Source organism: Suricata suricatta, chromosome 7 (assembly GCF_006229205.1).
Source record: "Suricata suricatta isolate VVHF042 chromosome 7, meerkat_22Aug2017_6uvM2_HiC, whole genome shotgun sequence".
Taxonomy (NCBI): domain Eukaryota; kingdom Metazoa; phylum Chordata; class Mammalia; order Carnivora; family Herpestidae; genus Suricata; species Suricata suricatta.
Genome location: NC_043706.1, coordinates 68915237 through 68938918, shown reverse-complemented (window position 1 = coordinate 68938918; position 23682 = coordinate 68915237). Strand labels below are relative to the sequence as shown.

The following is a 23682-nucleotide window of genomic DNA, read 5'->3' as shown; positions in this document are numbered from 1 at the left end:
TGGTGGTGGAATGGCAGGGCCAGGGGTGGGGGGTTTGCAGGTGTGGGGGCAGGAGGAGGCTGGGACAGGCACAGGGCCTGCTCGGAAGTCTCTCTCCCTCTACCACATGCACTCTCTATAAAAATAAAAAAGTATATTCAAAGTGAATTATGAAAATGGTTGCTAAATTTCACAGTCTAAGAACATGAAACTATTGGTAATTAGTGAAAAGGAATAAATTCAGGACCAACAGTATTTTACCCATTGGATATTCAGTGTATGGAACTGTTACCAAGAGAAGATTATGGTCACATTTCCCATTAAAACACATACACACACTTCAATGGTATTTTCAGTCTTTTTATTTTTTTCCTGCTAAAAGGAAACACCATTTCAGTTTTATTAAATCCCTAAGATCATTAGTGGCAATAGTGGGGATGTTTAGACTTTGAACTTCCAGATTAGCACAGGGAGGAAGTTTTATGCCTGCTTTTCTGAGAAGTCAAGCAAAATGTGAAAACGGAGGGAGAAGGAAACTACTTAGCTGCATTTTATCTTGGCTTCTAGAATGTGAGGCATCATTCTTTTATATCAAATATATATATGATGACATAGTTATAAGAGCCAGTTCATAGGGAAAGGGAAACAATGCCAAAAGGTAAGGAGGGGAATTAGAGGCAATTAAGAGGTCTGGGGGAAAATACACAACTGGCTCTTAAATAATTAAGGGGTTAAGAGATTCTGCCACCTGCTGCCACCTGCACAGTCAAAAATCCATGTATAGCCTTTGATTCCCCCAAAACTTAACTTCTAATAGCCTACTGTGGACCAGAAACCTCACCATAACATAAATAGTTGATTAATGTACTTTGTGTTGTATGTGTTATATTTTGTATTCTTAATGACAAAGAAAGCTAGAGAAAGAAAATGTAATTAAGAAGATCATAAGAAAAATACATTTACAGTTTTCTACTGTATTTATTGAGAATAATTTGTGAATTTAAGTGGACCCATGCGGTTTAAACCCATGTTGTTCAAGGGTCAAATATATATATAAAAACCATGGATTTAGATGTCATCTGCACATAGTGAAACTCACTGCTATTTATTGAGCTTCTAGAATAAGACCCTTATGGAATATTAAATGCTGTAGTATGCATTTTATTTAATGTTTATAGCATCCCTACAAGGTAAGTATTATATAACCATTATATGATGAAGAAACACACTTAAACACACTTAAACAGACTTACACAGCTTGGGGTCACCTGGGTGGCTCAGCAGTTGAACATATGACATTGGCTCAGGTCATGATCTTATGGTTTATGAGTTTGAGCCCCACAGAGGGCTCACTGTTGTCATTGTAGAGCCTACTTCCATCCTCTGTTGCCCTCTCCCTCTTGCTCTCTCTCTCTTTCTCTCTCTCAAAAATAAACAAATGTGAAAAAAAAAAGCTAAATTCTTAGAAAAAACAACAACAAAACAACTAGAAAGTAGCGGAGCTGGGACCTAATCAAGATCTTTCACCTTCCCACATGATAACAAACATTTATTTAATGCCTACAAAGTGCCAGGCACTATGTCTAATGCTTTATATGTATTATTACATTTAATCTTCATATTCCTTTGCGCTGGGTGCGATTATTCCCTTTTTCCAAGTGAGTGAACTGACTTTGCTTGGATCTTCTCCTTCTAGTACTAATCCTCCCAAGTAAAACCTCAAAGGAATCAGTGTTCAGTGTGCAACGCACAGTGATCCACTCTCCTCTTCTGTGTTATTGTCCTGTCCTTCAGCAGCTGCTGCATCCCCCTCTGTATCTGTTCTCTGTGGGAAAGTTTACCATTTATCTCACTTTCTACCTTTTTCATGATCTCTGCTCAGGGAGACTTGGACCAAAATCGTTCTTTCCTTTTATCTGTTTTTTGGGGTTTTTTGTTACTCCGTTACCCATGCTTTCAGGCTCTTTCTTAGGTGACTGTTCTTCCCCTCAGATGCTGCAGCTTACCCTGGCCTTGCTGGTGGAGACCTCCGTTCCCTCCTGTCTGCCCATCACCTGCTGACCTCTTCTTCGGTTTTTAGCCCAACCTCTGCCTGCACTACCTCTATATTCTGCAAGAACTGCTCTTTCCTTATATTCATCCAGGCACTCTTCCCAAAAAGACCATCACCCTTTTTCCAGAGGATGTAAAGGAGGCTAACGTACAAATTTTTCCTGCTCATCACTCTGACTCAGTAGGAACTTACTGCACTTTCCTTCATCCACTGCCTTCAGAATCTGTGTTTTACTTCTAGAGTGTATCTTGGATTGTTACCTGTACATTGTATTCAGTTGTATAAAGACCCTTTCTCCTCTAGTTCTGCCTTTTTCACCCCCCTAATAGCCTAGATATTACTTGGCTTGGAGAATATATTTAACATCACATGTTAGGCTAGAACCCAGAAGAGGCCTTATGGTGTTAATTGTTTTACCCCTATCATAGAGATAAAATACCTTCTCAAACTCTTCTTGACAACAGTTACCTACATTTTTCATTAAAAATTTTCTTTTTAACAAATGTTTGAGGGTGCTTGAATCCTAGGCATTGTTACATGGACACATCAAGGAATAAGGACTGTAGCCCTGGCCCTCATGGCTCTTACACTTAATGGAAGGAAGACACTGCTTACTTCATTAAGAAAAAGACTGCAGTTTCCCTCTGAGGTTCTTCTAGCATACAATGTGACATTGACTTATTTTTGTGTAGTCAATAAAGACAAATGGAGCTTTAACAATATCACTTGTTTATTAGTGGTTAGTAGACAGGTGTAAAAAATGGTATCAATTTGCAGCTTTTGTTTCTAATTTATTAAAGAAGGATAAATAGTTTTGGAGAATAATGTATAGTACATACTTCTCAATGTCTTGAATTTGCTCCCAAAGCTACTCAGTATCTTTAGTTGGTTGTTAGGCATGTGTTTTTCTTTTGTTTGTGGCAGGTTCAATAGATGCAGATGTTGTTAAAAGAAAAATAAAGTGATTCAGGTAGACTCTAGGAACAAATAAATAAAACAAACTTTTATGACTAGATTGTATATTATATAAAATAAGCCTGCATTTATGAGTAAACTAGAGCAGTTCTTCTTAAATTTTAATATGTAGATCACCTGGGAATCTTACTAAAATACAGATTCTGGCTTAGTACTTCTAGAGTGAAGCCTGAGATTCTGCATTTCTATTAAGCTTCCAGGAGATACTTTTCTACTAGTGTACCACACTTTGAATAGCAAGGCAATGGAGGATTCCTAATTTCTTTGATAATCTGCTACTTTGTACTAATATGAAAAGATAAGAATTAAAAATATTCTTAAGCTGTTGATTTAAAAATACACTTAAGAAAAACAAACAACGGCATGGATTTATATAGACTATTTAGTTGTTTTTTTTACCCCGACAGAGACTTTGTATACCTTTTAGAACCATATTGATAAATAACTCTTGCCATTTTACCTGAATCAAAAGAGTAGTTGGGAAATGTCTTGAATGTCCATTCCCACAATAGCAGTAGCCATTATAATAATATTTATTTTCCCAGGTACTTTGTGGAGTTCATTCAGTCCACTAGTCCTCAGCCATTTGCTGGGTACATCCACTTTAACAGTGGCTATAGAAATAACAATACTAACCCTGCCCAGTCTGTGTGGGATGCATTTAACAGACTCAAAGAACAGTGGCACAGTATGAGAGGGGTAATCATAGAGTGCTTTAAAGGGTTCAAAAGAAATACATATTTAATACTTTTAAAATAAAAAAGTTAATGTTGGAGGGGCTTCTTACAGAAGGTTATCAATTTGAGCCTCAAAGCAACTCTTTGATTTGGGTAATTTTATTATTAGTCCCATTTTACATAGGAGGAAAGTGTGGCTCCAGTAGTTTCAAGTGTTAAGTCATGAGGCTAGCACATAGATAGACCTGAAATCCAGGTGTTCTTAATTCAAGCCCTGTCCTTTGTCCCTGTACCATACTTCCTCTGTTCCATGTGTGTTCCTAAGTCATCACCTGACTGGAATTATTTCCTAGTCTTGTGCTCACTCTTGTTAATTCTAGGAATTTGTATGTCTGAAAAATTAAAAACTTCACTGCTTTTTCTTTTGGAAGATGATAGCTAGCTTAGACTACTTGGGGAATAAAGTTCATTTTTACTGGTAGAAACCCTGAATTCTAAATAGCTTTAAGAAAAATCAGCCTTTACTAAAAAATGGAGACCGTTTATAGATTTTTAAGGAAGTTGCTTTAATATATACATAGTGATAACTTGCTGTAAGAATTAATTACAGTTGTTTGTGTATAAGTAAAGATTTCTAAAGGACTTGGATTACTTCAAAACTATTGGATTACAAATATTTTGTTATTTATTAAAATATGGTTTACATTTTCTTTATTTTTTAATATTTTTAATGTTTATTCATTTTTAAGAGGCAGAGGGAGACAGAGCACAAGCGGGGTAGGGCAGAGAGAGACACACAGAATCCAAGGCAGGCTCTAGGCTCTGGGCTGTCACCACAGAGCTTGATGCGGGGCTCCAACCCATGAACCAGGAGATCATGACCTGAGCCGAAGTCAGACACTTAACCAACTGTGCCACCCAGGCGCCTCTGGTTTACATTTTCTTTAAAAACAGGTTATTTTTTTAAAGTAGTCTCTAAATAATTCAAAATTCAGAGTTAGACTTGTTATGTATTTGTTCTCCTGAATAAATCTTAGAATGTGCTGTTTTCTCAGTACATAAGTTATAAAATGTTCTGTGTTCTCAGTTTAAACTCTTATACGATTTATTATTAGTGGTAATTTTTCTTTAATTTGTTAAACTCTTCTCTCGGCAAAGAAGATTTAGTGGTTTAATTATTATCCATAATAATGATAGTGCCAATATTTATTGAGCTCTTATTCTGTGTCAGACACCATACACATGGCAATATCTTATTCCTCCCAACAAGCCTGTTATCATCCACAAAGCCACAGAGACTTAAGTGACTTGCTCATTGTAGTTACCTAGTAAATTAGAGAGCTAGGATTGTAATGTTGGTAGACTGACTTGAGAGTCAGTATTTGCAATCTAGAGAACTTTTAGCTCGGGAAGAAAAGGCACAGAAGACATCGCAGGATTTGACTTAAAAAAAATTTTTTTTTAATGTTTATTTTTGAGAGAGAGACAGAGACAGAGTGTGAGTGGGGGAGGGACAGAGAGAGAGAGGGAGACACCGAATCCCATGCTGGCTCCAGGCTCTGAGCTGTCAGCACAGAGTCCAGCACGGGGCTCAAACACACGAATTACGAGATCATGACCTGAATGGGCCAGAAGCTTAACTGACTGAGTCACCCAGGCACCCCAGGACTTGACTTTTAATGGGAGGAGCTCAGATTATTACTGAAGTAAGACACACCTGTGTGAAGATGTGGCATGTGGATAGGGAATAGGATACAATAGAAGGAACAACTTTTGTGGTATTCATGTGTGCTACAACTTTTACACTTAATCATTACATGTCAACCTGTGAAGTCATTACTATTTCCTCATTGAAAAGAAAACAACAGTTGATTCTCCATCTGTAAGTGTCTGTTGCTTACCCCATCCTTTTGGAAACATTTTACTCTCTTGGTCTCCATGATGTCATTTTCTCTTTTCCTTTTTCTCTGGTTGCTTCACTTCCATTTCTCCCACTCTTCCCCTAAGTGTTCTCCAGGCTTCAATCCTTGTTCATTTTATTCTTTCATTCCACATGCTCTTTCCCTTGTGACCTCAAACTCGATATGAGTGACTCACATTGCCAGTGATCTTCCATGGGTCTGTAGCCCTGGTAGTTCTCTGCAGCCACAAGGCCTACTGGATACATCCAGCCAGAGGTCTACAAGTACTTCAGACAGAGGATGTTTAAAAAGTCACCCTGTCATCTCCTTCCAAATCCATTTCTCTTCCTTTATGCTCTGTCTTGGATCATGACTTCATCATCTCTGCCACCAGCCATGCCAGAAATCTGGGAGTACTTTTGAATTTTCTTTCACCCTTAACTCTTATATCCGCATCAGTCACCAAGTCTATAGATTTTACTTTCATATCTGCCTATGTTGTCCATCACCAGCGCAGCCCTCTTAATTCACATTTCCATCATTTCTTGCATTACAGTGGTGTCCAAGTCTGGCTGCCCACCAGAATCACCAGAGGAAATTTGAGATCACAATCCTGGTCCCTATCCAAGGAGATTTTGATTCAGTAGATCTAAGATGGGGCCTAAGAATCTATATTTTTAACATGCAGACGTGGGTGGCATGGCAACAGATGTTTGAGAACCATTGATCCAACTGGTTTCCTTGCCTCTGGACATATCCTCTTCCCCTTCGGTCTGTCTCCCACTGCTTCTGCCATTGTTTTTTACAGTGATCCCCTTTTTTTAACCAATTAAGCATCTCCCTATTATCTAGCAGAAAGATTTTAGCATCTTCAGCATGGCTTGTGAGACTCTCCCAGGTCTGATCGGACCCATAAGCCTCCAGACATTTTCTGCCATCTTCTTTTGTAGATATCCTCTACCTCAGGCCTGCTTAGTTATCAGAATAAGTGCATTATTTCTTGCTTTGGGCCTATCTGTAAGTATGGTTCTGTCTGCAAGAAGTCCTTCCTCCTCTCTGGCAAATTCCTCTTCTTTTCTTCAAGAAACAATTCAAGTGTCTGTCCTTGAAGTCCATCTTGTCCCCTCTCACCTGTCCTACCCCTGTTCATAACTGGCTTCTCTTATATTGTGCCCATCATCCTGTAAAGCAATAGATTTTTTTTTTTTTTATGTCTGTCTCCTTTTCTAGTAAATGAGTTTTGACAGGTCGGGAACCAAATTACCTGCCCCAAATCACTTAGCTCAGAAGAGGTGGAGAGTGTTACTTGGAAGTCTGTTCTATGTATGCATCATGTTGTATAATTTTAAGATACAGATCAGGTTAAGAATAAAAACCTGTTGGTGGAGCATGTTTGAAGAAAACCCCACTTCAGATGGACCATTTTACCTCCCATTTGTATAAAGGTATAATTTATACATAATAAAGTAACTCTTTTTAAAATTTAACAGTTTGTGAGTTTTGACACATACAGTTGTGTAACCATTACATGATCTTTTAATACAAATAAATTGTGTGAGTACTGCTATGTTTGTAAAGAAATCATTCTCATTTGGTATGAGATTTATGAAACAATCAAAATGTTCTAAATGAAAACTATTTCCTGAGGGGAAAAAAATTAACCCTTAAGGGTCTAAAAGAGTTAAGGTAATGCATCTTAGTAATTCTCATTGTTAAAATAATCTTTTGCTCCTGAACTTGATTTCCTATAATATTTAGCTCTGGGTTTGTTTAAATTTAATTTAAAACTAGGATAAGGAACTCATTGCCAAAGAAGACAGCTCTTTCTGCTTACAAAAAGCAAGACCCAGTTCTTAGAAACTTTCTGAATTTTGGTGTAATTCAGCTTGCTAAAACTTCTTCTCATTGGTTCTACTTCTATGTTCCAGAAATAGAGAATAAATCTGAGCTCTCCTTAGGTCTTTTAGTATTTTATGAGGTCTGTTTCTTTTCTCCAGGCTGGACATCCTTAGGTATTTTTTGCCTTTCTTTGTGTCATGGCTTCCAAAGCATTCATGATCCTAGACCAGGTCGGTTAGACGTAGCACCTAAACAAGTATAAAACTTGGTGTGAATATCTTTGTCCTTCTTTATAACAAAGGAACTTTTGTAGGTCTCTCTTATTTTCTTTCCCTTGAAGGAGCATGATTGATAGTCACAGTTCTATCTTAACATACCATGTGTATCAAAAATTTGATATCAGTATCAAATTGATGGAAGAAATTGATGGAAATCTTCTCTCTTAAAATTAATGGCCATGAAGACTAAGTGATACAGGAATAGCTGCCAGGATACACAAGGCTTTTGACTTCTCTGAGTTTTGTTTTTAAGATAAAGAGATCATATCTAAATCTTAAATTCTACAGCCCTCCTTTAGGGAAAGGCCTTCATGTAACACAAGTGGCTTAAAATTGTTGATAAGCTCAAAATAAGAACAAAATCACTAAGACATGGAGGCATAAACATGTTAATAAACATATTAATAGGTATAAAATATAAAAATAAGATGACTTGACAAACAGATCAACTAGAGTCAGTTTATATTTGTGCCATATTGATCCCTTCCCTCCTAAACTGTACAAATAGAGAATTCCTAAGAATGTTATATAAAACCCATTTGAATCTTGGGTATGCCTTGATGACAAGAGTTTGACTTCAGTGGTGACAGGAGGAATAGGGTTTCAATTGAATTGTTTTCTCTCTTTTTTTTTCTTTTCTAGTAAATTCATGGTGCAGATTCCTGTCCACAACTGTGTAGAATTAGGATATTGACAGCATATTGGAAATATGTTGTCTTTTACTATAATGTGTGTAATCTATATTTGGATTCAGTGTAACTCAAATGAATACAAGATTTAATGTGCCCTTAAAATATGCTATTTATAACAAATAAAACTTATAGAAAGATCAGATTTGTCTTTACCAAGGAAAGGGGGAAGGGGCTTTGGAGGAATGCAGTCAAAAGCCATAAACTTCCAGGTTAGAATAAATAAGGACTAAGGATGTAATGTACAACATGGTGACTGTAGCTAACACTGCTATGTGATACACAGGGAAGTTGTTATGAGAGGAAATCCTGGGAGTTTTCATCACAGGGAAAACATTTTTCCCTTTTATTCTTTACTTTCTGTTTTATCTATAGGAGATTCAGATGTTAGCTGAATCTATTGTGGTAATCATTTAGCAATATATGTAAATCAGACCATCATGCTGTATGCCTTACACTTTCATAGTGAACTATGTCAACTATGTCTCAATAGAACTGGAAAAAAAAATCTAAGCAGATGCGCACATCTTTCGTAAGAGAGGCAACATGTAAAAATATTATTGAAACATTTGAGTTAATGAAAGGCTGGATAATTCATTATTTTAAGGTTATATAAAGTAAATAAAAGCGGGGTGCCTGGAGGCTCAATTGGTTAAGTGTCCTACTTCGGTCAGGTCATGGTTCAAGCCCCACGTCAGGCTTTGTGCTGACAGCTAGTTCAGAGCCTGGAGCCTGTCTTCAGTTTCTGTGTCTCCCTCTCTGTCTGACCCTCCCTTGCTCATGCTGTCTCTGTCTCTCAAAAATAAATTAAAAACATTGAAAAAATTTAAAAATAAATAAAAGCTTTAGTATTTATGATTTTCTTTTACTGTTCTAACTCCACACCGTTTTTCCTTCCTTTCTTTCTTTCTTTCTTTCTTTCTTTCTTTCTTTCTTTCTTTCTTTCTTCTTTCTTTCCTTTCTTTCTTTCTTTCCTTTCTTTCTTTTCTTTCTTTCTTTCTTTCTTTCTCTTTCTTTCTTTCTTTCTTTCTTTCTTTCTTTCTTTCTTCTCTTTCTTCTTTCTTTCTTTCTTGGCTCAAGAGTTGTGTGAGGGACTTGTTAGTAATGGTGAATTTTCATATCATTGTATGACACTATTGTGACTCACTCCATCCTTTTTAGTGAAAAGGGGAACAAGTAAAAGAAGCATTGGATATTCACATCTAGTCAGAAGTACTAAAGGAAATATATATGCAAATAAATTTAGAAAGACACAGTAACTTCAGAGACATGGAGAAATACGTGAATGTCAACATAGGATGGGGGTTGTGATGCAGTTAGATTGCTGACAGTTACTACAGCTTCCATAATGCTCATCACAAGTGGGCTTTGTGATCCTGGTGACCTGGAGGACTATTTTGAGAAAGATATGGTATGAACTGTGGACTTCCATAGTCTGAAGACAGGGTTTTGTTAAGTGGTTGCTAAATGGACACATGACTTGCATTGTTGGGTAAAGAAATGGAGGGTGTTGCCTTTTTTCCCTGGAGGAAACAATGAAGTAAAGACACTGAGCCTTAGAGAGAGAGCACACATGTACCCCTAAATACTGGGTTGAAGTGTTGTTGACTTCAGGTTCATGTTGTAAGTACCAGAGGAGGTTCTGGGAGGAGCTGTAGGAAATGGTTGCTGGACACTGAAGAAACCTGGAATATCAGTAAATACACTCCTGGATTTCATTTGAAGGGATCTAAAACAAGGACTAAAATGGAGGAGGGGGGAAATCACCCACTCATCATTTATGCATCAAATAAATGTTCTGGTACCCTGATGAGCATTGCGGTCCTTGTCTTCAGGGACATAGCATTTAATTTTTTTTTAACATTTATTTATTTATTTTTGAGAAACAGAAAGAGATAGAGCATGAGCAGGAGAGGGGCAGAGAGAGAGGGAGACACTGAATCTGAAGCAGGCTCCAGGCTCTGAGCTGTCAGCACAGAGCCCGATGCCAGGCTCAAACTCATGGACCACAAGATCATGACCTGAGCCCAAGTCGGGATGCTTAACTGACTGAGCCACCCAGGTGCCCCAGGGACATTGCATTTTAAAGGAAGGTACAGGACAGTGTGATGAGTGCCATAGTGGAATAGAAATGTGCGAGTATTCTGGCATGCAAAACGGGTTCCCTCACCTCTGAAAAATGCCCATTTTTTGGACCCAGTTTTCTTCACCTTCAGTTTCACTCTTCTTCCTAATTATCATTTTTTAAAGTAACAATTTTCAAAAGTTAAAATAAAAAACCCTAGGAGATTATGTAGCTTCTTGCTACTCAGAGAGTGGACCATGGAATATTGACATAGCATCCATTGAAGCTTCCTAAAAAATGCAGAATCTTCCTAAAAGTGGGCTGTGCCCTGGACTTACTGATTCAGAACCAGCATTATAACTATGCCCTCCCTCCCCAAGATTCTTTTTCTCATTAAAGTTGGGAAAACACCAATTTAGTTCCCCTTCTCTCCAGTGGGCTTTATAGATGAAGGGGATGAGGACAGGTTGTGCCCTAAGGTCCCATGTACAGTCGCAGAGCTGCTATTAAAATGCAGCCCATCTGTTTACGATAGAGTCTCGAATGCCTTTTCTAGTATCTCTGTTATTTCTTACCTACTCCCCTCCACCCTTTTACTCTTCTGTTGGCCTCTGCTGTTTCATATTGTCAGATCTTCAGCCTCTTACTTGTGTCCCTTTCTCTCAGTGTCTTCGTTCTCTCTTTAAACTTCTCTGTTGAATAAGGGAATGGTACAGGCTACACACACTATACATCAAAAAGAATGAGCCTTTTTATTCATTCTTGATTTGGGGAAAAATTTTGGACCTGTTTCTCTAATTGTTTTCTACTTGTTATTCAGAACTTACTTTGAAGTCAGCAGGAGTTCTGTGTGTGATTAAGAGTGTGTTATAATCTGTGGTGTTAGAAATTAGAATCTTTTTTCAGATGAATTTATCTTCCTTTTTTGCTCTTTGTATCAAACATCTGGAAAAACAGTGTCTGCCCTCTAGTTTCTAGAAAGGAATAGGACACCACAGCTACTAGGATTTAGGGATTGGTAGTAAGTTTTTTTTCCTATAGAAAATAAATATCTAAATAGATAAATATGCCATGTCTTAAGGGGGACTTTGTCATAGAAAGATATGGTCATAATAGCCTAATATGACAATTCTAAAGAAAAGTAAACAGTCAACAATAAGACCATAGTGGCACAATGCCTTCAACGAAAGTCAGCCACTCATGTTTTAAGCCACACCCTCTTTATAAGAGGATTATTCTCTCCTGTCTTGTGTTTTAGTTTATTTTTAACTCTGGAATATGTTTTGATTTGAGGGACAGAACCATAATTTCCATGAATAGATAGTAAGCCTCTCCTGTAAACTCTGAAACAAAATCAGTTTTTGTTTTTTCTTATTTTCATATGTGTTTTTCTTCAAGTCACTAGCTCATCTTTCTAACAACTCTTAATTCATAGAAACTGAAGTTAATATCACTTCCTGATGGGAGACTATCTGACTAAACATTGTTCTACTTCCATTTCCTTCCTTTTATCCTATTTTCTATCAATAGTGTATAGAAACAGACTAATTTTAATTAAGATATTTGAAACCTGATTATCTAATCCAGAACTCTTCTGCATATATAGTCTTAGTAAAACTGACATATTAAATGGTGGGACACTGTAATGAGTAAGTTAAATTTATTCAGGCTAGATTTTAGGAACTGATTGAAAGGTAGGATTTTTTTGTTGTTGCTTTAAAAGTACATCTTTTCCTCAGCATAGAACAAGGAAATGTTTTGTATTACCAAGCATAAACTAGACATTAGATTCACAACCTATAAAATGCTGTTTAGCCTTTAGAAATATAAATTTCAGTATCTTTTTATAATGCGTTAGAAAATTAATCTTTGTTAGCCCTGTATTTCATTACCATGCTTCTCTTAGAAATGTTGCTTGTGGAAGTACTTTATTATAAACTTGATTCAAGGTTTCATATTTGAATATTAAGGACAGTTGACTCATTTTAAGTGAAATATTTGCACGTGTGTGAGGTGAATGCTTATAAGAGAAAAGCTCATAAGTTGGTTATATTCATGGCTTTAAAAAAAGGCTCATGCTATCAAAGAGAAGCTTAGAAAAATGTCTTGAATATGGTGATTTCCATTTAAATAAATTACAGAACTGTACTCCCCCTAATGTAATGCCACAAGTATAACTGTACTCTTGTCTTAGTGTCCAAACATATTCCAGGCAATTGCTTCCATTGCCCCACTTCTTCAGTTTACTAATTCTTTTCCTGCTTTGCTTTAGGCAGGGAGGGAGCAGCTTCCAACCTGTTTTGATAAATCTCACATGTTTAATATGAAAGACAAGTTTCTCCTCAAAATATTTATTTTCTGTCTATGAAATCTTTCATTAACTTTTCACCCCCAGCGTGTTCTATATTTTTAGCAAGATTGGTTTCTTGTCTCTTTCTCTAGGTTCTCTATAAAACTTAATGTGGGCCATAGGTAGTGAAGCATTATTTTCAAAAACTACTCATAGGAATTGGTCTCATTTCTTTAGTTTTATTGCCATGTATTTTTGTTGTGACTCAGAGAAAAATGATTTGCATTTGATCAAATTAGGAAAAAAGCTAAGTTGAAATAATTATAATTCCTAATAAGTTAACTTCAAAAGAATATAGTTTAATGAATTTAATGTTACTTTGTTCTTTCTGTAGATAAACGTGTGGAGAATTGGCCTCTGATGCAGTCTCCATGGCCTACACTTTGTATAAGTACTTTTTATCTCTTGTTTGTGTGGCTGGGTCCAAAATGGATGAAGGACCGAGAACCTTTCCAGATGCGCTTAGTACTCATTATCTATAATTTTGGGATGGTTTTGCTTAACCTTTTTATCTTCAGAGAGGTAGGTTTACTAAAGTCACCTTGTAATTCCCCAGGTTTATTGGAAATTAAGAAATTAGAATGTGTAAAACCATCATGTAATATTGTACCCCAAGATAACTGTTAGCTACTCTAAAAGGTAAATTCTATATTATTGACATACTTTATGTTTGGATAACAAAAATATGAAATAAATGGAAAGGATAGGACAGTTTTTTAAGATGGAATTTTGAAGCAGACACACTAGATTCCAAAATAGCCCTTATTAACTGTTCTGACACTAAAAGTTATTTAACTTTTCTAAGACTCATTTTCCCCATCTGTAAAATGGGGATAATACTTGCCTTCTAGATCAGAGACAAGTGAAATAATTTTTGATAATGTTAGCACATATTAAACAGTCAGTAAATATTTGCTGTTCTTTATTTATAATTCTTATTCAGCAGTTTCAGATTTGGCAACTGATTAAAATAGGCAGATGTAAAATACTGATTTCAAGTGAAATCCTATTACATAATGTTATTGTATTTTGGGTTGCAACTAAAATGAGTTAACTGTTACACACTGTTAATCATCATGTACTTTTCTGGGCACCAGCAAATTCTCCATGATATTCTGAAAAGAAATCCTAAAGGCTAGATTGACACAGGCATTTTTTAGGTTGTAAGAGTGGAAGGATTTTGTTTCCAATGAGACTCCTTATTAGTCATCCATTTCCTACATCAAAGGTAGCTCCTTGTTTGCATGGACCTCAAGTATACTGTAGTATAGAGCTGGAATTTAAGGAAAGGTATTAAGCAGGCTGTGTTTTAGCTTATGGGCAAGTAATAAATTATATCATGTATCTTGAATGTATCACAGATAAGCTGCTATATAACGATCGCCACTTCAGATAGCTGTGAAATTAGGTGATTAACTAGTTGTTACTTAACTTTCTAATTTCTGTATAAGTCTAATTACATGAAATAGAGGTTGGGGTTTTGATTTTTTACTTTGCTTTTCTGTTTGGAGTGTCATTGTAACTACTGTATTGTAAATGACGGAAAATAATTGCATATGTTAAAAAAATAAATTGTGTTACATTAAAAAAATAAGTCTGTATGAACCCAGAGAATGGGGGTGCTAAGGCTAGGAAAATAAACAGTACTCTCCTTTAAAGACATCTGTAACTGACAACTTAGCCTATAGAATCTCTACTTCATAACAGTTTTTATGTAATTTTTTTAGATACTTTGAGGTCGTTTGTTAGATACAAACCACTCTGGAGCAAGAAATCAGTACCACTCTTCTATCTGAGTCATGGTTAATCAAAAATTCTCTTAATATTAAGTAGATAGAGTTGAAGTCTCAATCAGTGAGTTCTTTATGATTTTTAATTTAGATTTCAATTTTAGAATAAGTTGACACAGCAAATTTTAAAAATTCTAACACATTAAATGTTTAACACATTTGAATTTTTAGACAACCTTGCTTTTTAAAATAATTTGAAAGGTTGCATACTGTATTTAGTGTTTTTTTTAATTCTCTGTCTACTAAAACTTTAAATATTATTCCCCTTTCCTTTTCCAGTTATTCATGGGATCATATAATGCAGGATACAGCTATATTTGCCAGAGTGTGGATTATTCTGATAATGTTCACGAAGTTAGGGTAAGTACATTAAAAATACCATTTACCAGTAGAAGTGGGTTTAATTTTATAATCCCCACTCTGAAAATGTGGTAAAAGTGGATAGGACTGTCATGTGTCAGTATAGCTGTGCATTTCTTTTAAAAGCGTATAACTGAAAATGTTTTCAGAGCCATTGTGTCCCATTTGTCTGTGGGGGAGTGCATTTGTGCTGGATTACCAGAATGCAGTACTTATAAAAGTTCCATATTTAGTGTAAAGATGACATTTTGGAGTTTTGTTGGTTCCAGTCAAGAATAGAAACTCATAAAGAGAGTCTAATTCATTTGTTAAGACTGAGGGAAAACAAATGTTTTATAAACTATGTAATGTTTAGTAAATTAAGCATAGCACAATCTGTATAGGCATAAACTCAGTTTTATATTTGCAGAAAAGTAAATCATTGGTAATATGTTACCATATTTTACTTTCCAGTCACCTTTGACACACAAAAGATTTATAAACAGTTCAGTTATGTGCTGTCTTCTTTGTTGTTGGTACATAGGATATATGTCAGAGAAAATACTTAATATAAAAAAAAGGTGAGTTTAGGTTGTTATTATTATAGTAGGGTTCTTGTAAAATATTTTAAAACATTTACAGAGGTCACCTCTCACTGGATCCTTGGATCCTTAATCTCAGCATGTAACATAATCTTTCTGCACCATCTGGTGTCTTAATTAGAGCCCAGGAAAAGAAAAGACTTATTCATGTAAGTAGGATTATATTTATGACCTAGGAAATATTTGTTACTTTTGTTCCTTTGTTTCAACTCACTACTTTAAAGCTTTTACTGCCTGATAGGAAGTGCTATGATTAGGTATTTACTTTGTTTCACATGTTAAAGTGAGAGACAGACACTAACAGAGAACAGCTACCCAAACATACTTGCAAGAATATCTGAACTTCAGTATAGGCTAACCATGAATGACTGAAATAACCTTTACAAAGTCAATATCTCCGTTTCTCTGCTATAATGATAAACAGCAGTGGAAGGTGTGTACGGCTCTGCATTCAGCAGTTTGGTATTCAGGACATCTTGCTATGTAACGGACTAAAAGGTGTCTCTAAACTGTTGACACCTTGTAGACACAGACTTGGACCCTTTCTTTCTCATTCCGTCCCCCACCCCGTGGATAGATGACTAGGTTTCACACCTACTTAGGCAAAAGTGATTCCACACCTCATACTTCATTGCAATGAAGATTGTTTAGGACTAACAATGAATAGAAAGCCATAAAATATAGTGTCACTCTGGTGTTTATAACATGCTTTTTCCTCTTTCTTTTTACAGATAGCTGCTGCTCTGTGGTGGTACTTTGTATCTAAAGGCGTTGAGTATTTGGACACTGTATTTTTTATCCTGAGGAAGAAAAACAACCAAGTCTCTTTCCTTCATGTATATCATCACTGTACAATGTTTACACTGTGGTGGATTGGAATTAAGTGGGTCGCCGGTGGACAAGGTGACCATTTTTAGGAACATATCTGCATATATCAAATTATATAAATGTGTTGTGTGGAAAAGTAATAAGCTGGACATTTGAATTGGCCTTTAACTTACTTTCATGGTTAATTATTTGTGTTAATTTCATTTTAAAGAAATTTGAACAAAGTGAAGCTTTAGCTTTTTATCTGTGGCTACTTAAATACCTAAAGATTTGCCTCAGAGATAATCATAAACTCACCTTAAATGTGGCAAAAAATATTTTGATAAGCAATTGTAGTTGTTCTGATTCAAAGGATACCAAGCTATAACTCCTTCCAAGCCCAGAGCCCATTCCTGCTCTAAAACTGGCCTTAAAGGAACCTGCAGGATCTTACTCAAAGGAAGTAATGATTAGCCTTGTTAAAGAGGATCTGAATTCACAGTTTGGCCAAGATCTGTCTTCAGCTTTTCAGATGCGTGTAGATCGAAGATGATTGCAATCACCGAGCTGGAACCATGCTGTTAGTGCACTGGGGACCCAGGGGACAGGTCATTACAGTTGTCCAGTTCACCTGCCTTCGTTCAGTTTTACATTTAAAACTGTTTAGAAAACTAAGAAATAAGCACGATTTTGTCATAGATCTATTTATAAGCACATCTAAAGGCAATAATGAGGCTTTAAAAATCTATTTAAATAATTACATGTACCATGACTTTTTCCCCCAAGAATAATAGCATGAAAAATAATACAGGCAGTAGTTCTATACTTAAGCCACTGGGGTACTCCATTTGGAAACTTGCCACTTTGAAAGTTCTTTGCATTTGAAGAACACTCCTTTTTTTAATAGCTAAAAGTCTAAGTCTAAACTTTAAGAATACCTAGCCTGATCTGAAGAGAAATCTTTTCCATTAGTACTGCTTTATAATTTTTTATTCCTAACCTGTACCCAAGATTAAATATTAGGAAATAATGTGGATTCATTTATTTTATGTTCAGATGGTTTATTGCCTACTAAAGTTTTCTGTATCTTGTGATTCTATTTTCCTGAAGCATTTTTTGGAGCACAGCTTAATTCCTTCATCCATGTGATTATGTACTCATACTATGGGTTAACTGCATTTGGCCCATGGATTCAGAAGTATCTTTGGTGGAAAAAATACTTGACCATGTTGCAGCTGGTGAGTGAAATGCTTCTAAAGTTTCTTGTGGTGAAACACTGAAAATATTTGAATTTACTAATTTTAAATGCAGGGTTTTTTTTTCATATTTATTTTGAGAGAGAGAGAGAGAGCAAGTAGGGGAGGGGCAGAGAGAGATTAGACACAGAATCCAAAGCAGGCTCCAGGCTCTGAGCTGTCAGCACAGAGCCAGCCCAATTCGAGGCTCAAACTCACGAACCTGCAAGATCATGACCTGAGCTGAAGCTGAATGCTTTACTGACTGAACCACCCAGGCGCCCCTGAATTTACTAACTTTAAAGGGCTAAGTTATTCTCGGCAATTTTCTGTTACAAAGTCGACGTTCTCTGTGCTCCAGCTGTAAAGGTGAGGCTGCTTGGCTCTGAGCTGCTTGCTTCTAGACCTAGTTGTCACTGCCACTAACTTTTTAAAATATTCTTAAAAGACTAAACACAACTCTGTTCTCTCTAAGAGAAATGTTCTAAGTACACCATAAAGTACATAGACTCATATATTACCAGAAAAATAGTGTAACTTCTTTCTCAGATGATATTTTTCTAACTTAAAATGTTACTATTACCTCTCTTCATCCTGCCGTTGCTTGAATTTTGTTTTCTGTTCCACTTTTCAGTCCTTGTTAACAGAGCCCATACATTTAGAAAATAAAAGTTACAGCACCAAAGACTTAATCATCCATTTCCTATATAAAAGGTAGCTACTTTTTTGCATGGACCTCAAGTATACTGTAGTATAGAGCTGGAATTTAAGGAAAGGTATTAAGCAGGCTGTGTTGTAGCTTATGGGCAAGTAATAAATTGTATCATGTATCTTGAATGTATCATAGATAAGCTGCTATATTACAACTGCCACTTCAGATAGCTGTGAAATTAGGTGATTAACTAGTTGGTACCTAACCTTCTAATTTCTGTATAAGTCTAATTACATGAAATAGAAGTGGGGGTTTTGATTTTTTACTTTGCTTTTCTGTTTGGAGTATCATTGAAACTACTGTATTGTAAATGACGGAAAATAATTGCATATGTTAAAAAAATAAACTATTAAAAAAATAAAATAAAATAAAATAATTAAAAAATAAATAAAGTCAAAAAAAAAAAGTTGAGGAGAAGGTACAGAATCAAGGAAGGGACGGGGTAAAGGGAGGGAAAAGGACAAGAGAACTCCTCTTAATCCCCTAACAGTCCTTAGAGAGCAAAGCTAGGTATTTTCAAATGCTAGCCTTTAGAGAGGACAGTTGTCAGCCTATATGCCTAGTGGGACTTCTTGTAACATCTGGATACATCAGTGAAACATTTAGAGAGAGGCGCTAGCCCACTAATCAAACTGGAAGTCCAAAACCAACCTGGTAGCTATTCTTCAAGCCTTGGAATTTATTATAATTTGCTGTAATCATAGTATGTACACGATTTATCGTGGAATCACATTTGGAAATATTTCATCTCTGCTTTAAGTTGCTAAACAGTTGGCTGGTCAAACAGGAAATGCAACTTTTGGGGAATGCTGGGTGTGAAAGATTCATGTGGAACTAAGATGCTGCAGGAACTTCCTCCAGTTTTTGTGCAAGCTGTTTATATAGTTTGTGTAACTCATCTCTTTCAGTCAGCAGCAAATGGTCACAAGAAAATGAAGAGATGACAGAAGTCATCTGAACTTTGTATCTGTTTTGTTAGAGTCTGCAGTTGAGCCTCTGGAGTGATGCCACACTTACTCACACCGGCATACATACACGCTCTTTTTCGGTGACCTAGATTCTAAGACCCACTGTGAAATCAAAAGTTGTTAAAATCTGGATTTTGCCGTAGAGAATTTAAAGTTTTTTAAACTGAAAAACTAAAATTTTTTAGTCTGATATAAATTTAGGGCTTACATGGAATAAGTTATTTTAATGATATTTAATATAGCAATTAACTTGGATAATGCTGTGTTTTAAAGAGAAACCATAATTGCCCATTCCAAATAGGATGTCAGTTTTGTGAAGAGTACAATATTCCCAAGCCAGAAGTTCTCATAACAGTCGATCATTTCAGTTAAATCTTGTAAGAAGTTAACACTTGAATTCATAACACTGTAGGATTCATAATTCTTATACTGAGAATCATTCATTTATTGATATATTGGAATTTAAACTGATTTGCCTTATCCAAATTTAAAAGTTTCTTAATTTTTGTCTTTTCTTCTTTTAAAAACTTTTAACATGATTCTCTTTCTGCACCAATTCTCAAATACCTACTAAATATTACTAAAAATCTTAGTTTGTAAAGGATAGTGTTAATTCAGATGCAGTTTTACCTGTGTGCTCTTTTATAAGAAATAAATAACAAAACCCTTGTGATGGTTTCAATTTTAAAAGGATTTGTACCACTTTGCTGACAGTTTTGTGGGAAGAAATCAGTTAAAATGTGAGAGGAAAACAAGTATCAAAAATGGCATATGGTACTATTACTTTATTCTGTTAGGCCATTGATATTCCCTCTCAATAGTAACATTATTCAGCATTAACCAACAAATACTCATTGAATCCAGACCCTGTGCCAAGGACTCAGGAATCCTCAGGGAGCGACACATAGCCTTACCCCCTGGAGTTAATGTACTGGTGGAAAGATGGACAATCAAGAAGTTAAGAATTCCAGATAGGTTTAATTGTTTTCAAGAAAATAACACACACAAAACAAAAACCGTGATGAGTGGGATGGAGAGGGCCAGCTGGGTGGAGGTACTTGGTGCCCGCAGGAACAACAGCAAAAGAAGTCAGGAAAAGAAAAAGAAAAAAAAAAAAGGCATGAAGCCCTAGGTGAGGGAAGGAGAAGGAGCTAGAGCTGGGTATGGGAGCCAGAGAGCTTTGGACCGTGTGGCAAGATTAGAGCCTATCTGAGCCAAGTAGAGGGTTCTGGTGTTGTTAAAAGTTATTTACTATTTACAGTAAATATATCCTGCATCATTGTTTTGTTCTGTTTTTCAGGTTCAGTTCCACGTGACCATTGGGCACACGGCGCTGTCTCTTTACACTGATTGCCCCTTCCCCAAATGGATGCACTGGGCTCTCATCGCCTACGCGATCAGCTTCATATTTCTCTTTCTTAACTTCTACGTTCGGACATACAAAGAGCCTAAGAAAGCAAAAACTGGAAAAACAGCAGTGAATGGTATTTCAGCAAATGGTGTGAGCAAATCAGAGAAACAATTAGTAATAGAAAATGGAAAAAAGCAGAAAAATGGAAAAGCAAAAGGAGAGTAAATTGAACTGGGCCTTAACTGTTGTTGACAGTGAGGAAGCTCCCATTTCATATACAATTTCAGGGAAAGCAGAAGCAAACGAGGGTTCGGGGGTGGGGAGAAAAAGACAAATGTGCTCTATGTATTAGTAACCTTTAGATAGAGTAAAGTGTTAAATACAATACCCGAATGTTTTATTTATGAAGTTTTATTTTAAACATTTTTTTTTATTAGCCTTGATGTTGTCCAGACCAAAGCAATCATTATGTGACTTTGGAGGCTCTCCCTCTGTTCACATCTGTTGTCTAATGCATGAGACTTTTCATGTATCTTATATACAGTCATTCTTCAGTCTGATGATCACAGAAACACAGTATGAATTTTTTGGATAAATTATTATTGCCTACTGATTAAAAGCAGTTACCTTACATTTTCTGGTCCAAAGCTGGAACTGTAGATACTTTAAAGTTTGCACATTTGAATTCATATGCTGACTGGAATGGTCGAATCTCTCCACCTCTAGTCTGAATATACCCTTTTGGTTGTAATTAAATTAAAAAATCTGATGATCTCTGTAGACTCTTAGAGGCTTGATGATGATGGTGTTGGTGAAAATAAGAAAGAATTACAGTAAAATCCTGTCTAGCGACCCAAAGGTCACCATGACTTGTGGCACAAATCACTGTGGGAAACAATTTTTGTGATGAAAGGGCAGCCTTTCAATACTCCTGTTGCTATCAGAAGTATATTATGAAATTTAAGATTATTATCTGATTGGAACATGAAACAACTCATGCCTTTATTAGTAACATCACAAAAGAGTTACATTTATGTGCTGTTAGAAGAGAGTATGTTGATTTTTATCAGGCTTTCCTTGTTTTGATTTGTGGCTGTTACGAATTTTTCTTATGTGGAAATATACCTACCTCTTCTGTTGGAAAGAACATTTAAAATTAAATAAATTTTAATTAAAAAATCAAGGAGTCCTCTAATGTAAATTTTAATAACTTTCGAATTCGCTAGTATTTTCTTGCTTTTTTTTTTTACAAATAGCATACACCCAACTTTTCATGAAACAGTTCTTCTCTTTCATTGTGTTTAATTTTGGAGTGATATTTTCCTTGTGACAAAGTTGCAAGATCTTATTTATTAACTAGATATGAAGTGTATACCCATTTGGTGCAATATTCTTGACTCCTTGGTGCTAAGGATCATCAAATATTGTGTGTGATTGTTACAAGGTATTAATTGTTAAGACACAAAATGAATAAAAGTAGGAGTAGTCAGAACCAGAAAATTAAATTCGCTGTTGACGAATGAAGTGTTTCATGTAATATAAGTGAACAACTGGAAGTACACTAGGAAAGAGAACTTGTACATTGTCTTGTTGTGTAGGTTGAATTGTTAGGGGTTGTTGGCCAGGGATCATTATAGAAAGAGAAAATGTGACCAAAAAAAAAAAAAGCATGAATATTTCTAAGTATCTCAACATGTCAAAGCTGCATGGTGCGGCATGTATGCTGTTTGTGCCGACAAACTATTTCAGAATATTTTGTAAACTATAAAATATTTATTGTGCACTAAAACTATACACTTTTTCCCCTGAAGGCATGCAGTCATGAGAAATACAGAATATTTGCAAAACTTACAATAGTTTGGCCTGAGAGGATTCAACACCTTTGTCTTTGCTGCTTGGTGTAGAATGACTGGAGATTTGTATATCTTTATGAACATTCTGTACTGCTTTCCCAGACCTATTCATTCCCGTTCCCTGATTTCAGCACAATAAATATACTACTGCTGTGGGAAAAAATGATTTTTTTTCTGTTAATCAGTTTATTAACATAAATTATCTGCTAGATACTTATTTGATTCAGTTAGTATTCTAAATTCTCTTCTGCTGCCATTTACTAATGTAGAAAAGAGGTGAAACTAGAATTTGGGTGTCTAAAACTTCTGGTGAAAAGCTTATTTTTTTTTAATTTATTTTCTTGGGGGCATATTTTTACTTAAAAAATTAGTTGCCTTTGGAAGAGCCTTTGGATCCAGACATAAAACATACCATTTTCTTCTAAATTCTCCTTACATTTGTTGTTTCAAATGTAAGCTTCACACTTTTTCATGCTGTGGGGTTTTTTGGTTCCAAAAATAAAGTGAAGGAGCTCTTGTGTTCTTACATTAGATCATTCAGCCCTTACTATGCTTTTTAAGGTTCCTTATCTAGGATGTCTTTAAGATGTGATATGCAGCCTGTTCTGGTAGCTTTCGTAATTTCTCAGTCATCGCACTGAGTTGCATGCCTCATACCTAAAATCAGTGGAGGAGGTTTGCATCCTCTTTTGGGTAAAACCTTGTCACTAACTAAAGAAGTGTTTTCTTACACAGAAAACAGAATTTTTTAATGTTTTCAGTGGCTAGAAATACCTTAGGCATGTAGCAGTGCATTTTCCTAGTATAATCAGTGACTACGTCTCTTCTTTCTCTTCTCTATGATACTCTTCACTCTGTCTTGCTGATGGACACTGACTGATGACTAGTTTCAGTTGTAGCACCATTAGTTTAGTCATTCTCTTTTTCTCTCCACATGCTTCTTAGGTATTCAAAAACATTTTCACATGGATTTTTACACTCACATTTTAGAACACTGAAGCTAGTGTTTTGTAGTTTATTAGGAATATTTTAATTTACAGATTTATTCCATATATGCAATTCACATATGAAAGAGAACGTAGAGGTGGAAGTGATTTTTGCCACTCTATCCATCTGATAATACAACAATCCAGGCATGGCATATTGGCAATTGGGACCCGACTTTTGAATCTCCCCTTGAGAATGCGAGAGCATGCTGAGCTGTCCCCCTCTCTCAGCT

At 35.9% G+C, this 23682-nt stretch overlaps 1 protein-coding gene across 1 annotated transcript in view; it reads left to right on the top strand.

Moving 5' to 3' along the window:
• Positions 1-22629, top strand: part of ELOVL4 (ELOVL fatty acid elongase 4) — a 32064-nt gene extending 9435 nt beyond the window's left edge. The window contains exons 2-6 of the mRNA XM_029944345.1: positions 13141-13328; positions 14876-14956; positions 16269-16440; positions 17455-17582; positions 20560-22629. Of these exons, the coding sequence (XP_029800205.1) occupies positions 13141-13328; positions 14876-14956; positions 16269-16440; positions 17455-17582; positions 20560-20835 (845 nt within the window). The 3' untranslated portion in view covers positions 20836-22629. The remainder of the gene's footprint in view (positions 1-13140; positions 13329-14875; positions 14957-16268; positions 16441-17454; positions 17583-20559) is intronic.
• Positions 22630-23682: the final 1053 nt, after the last annotated feature.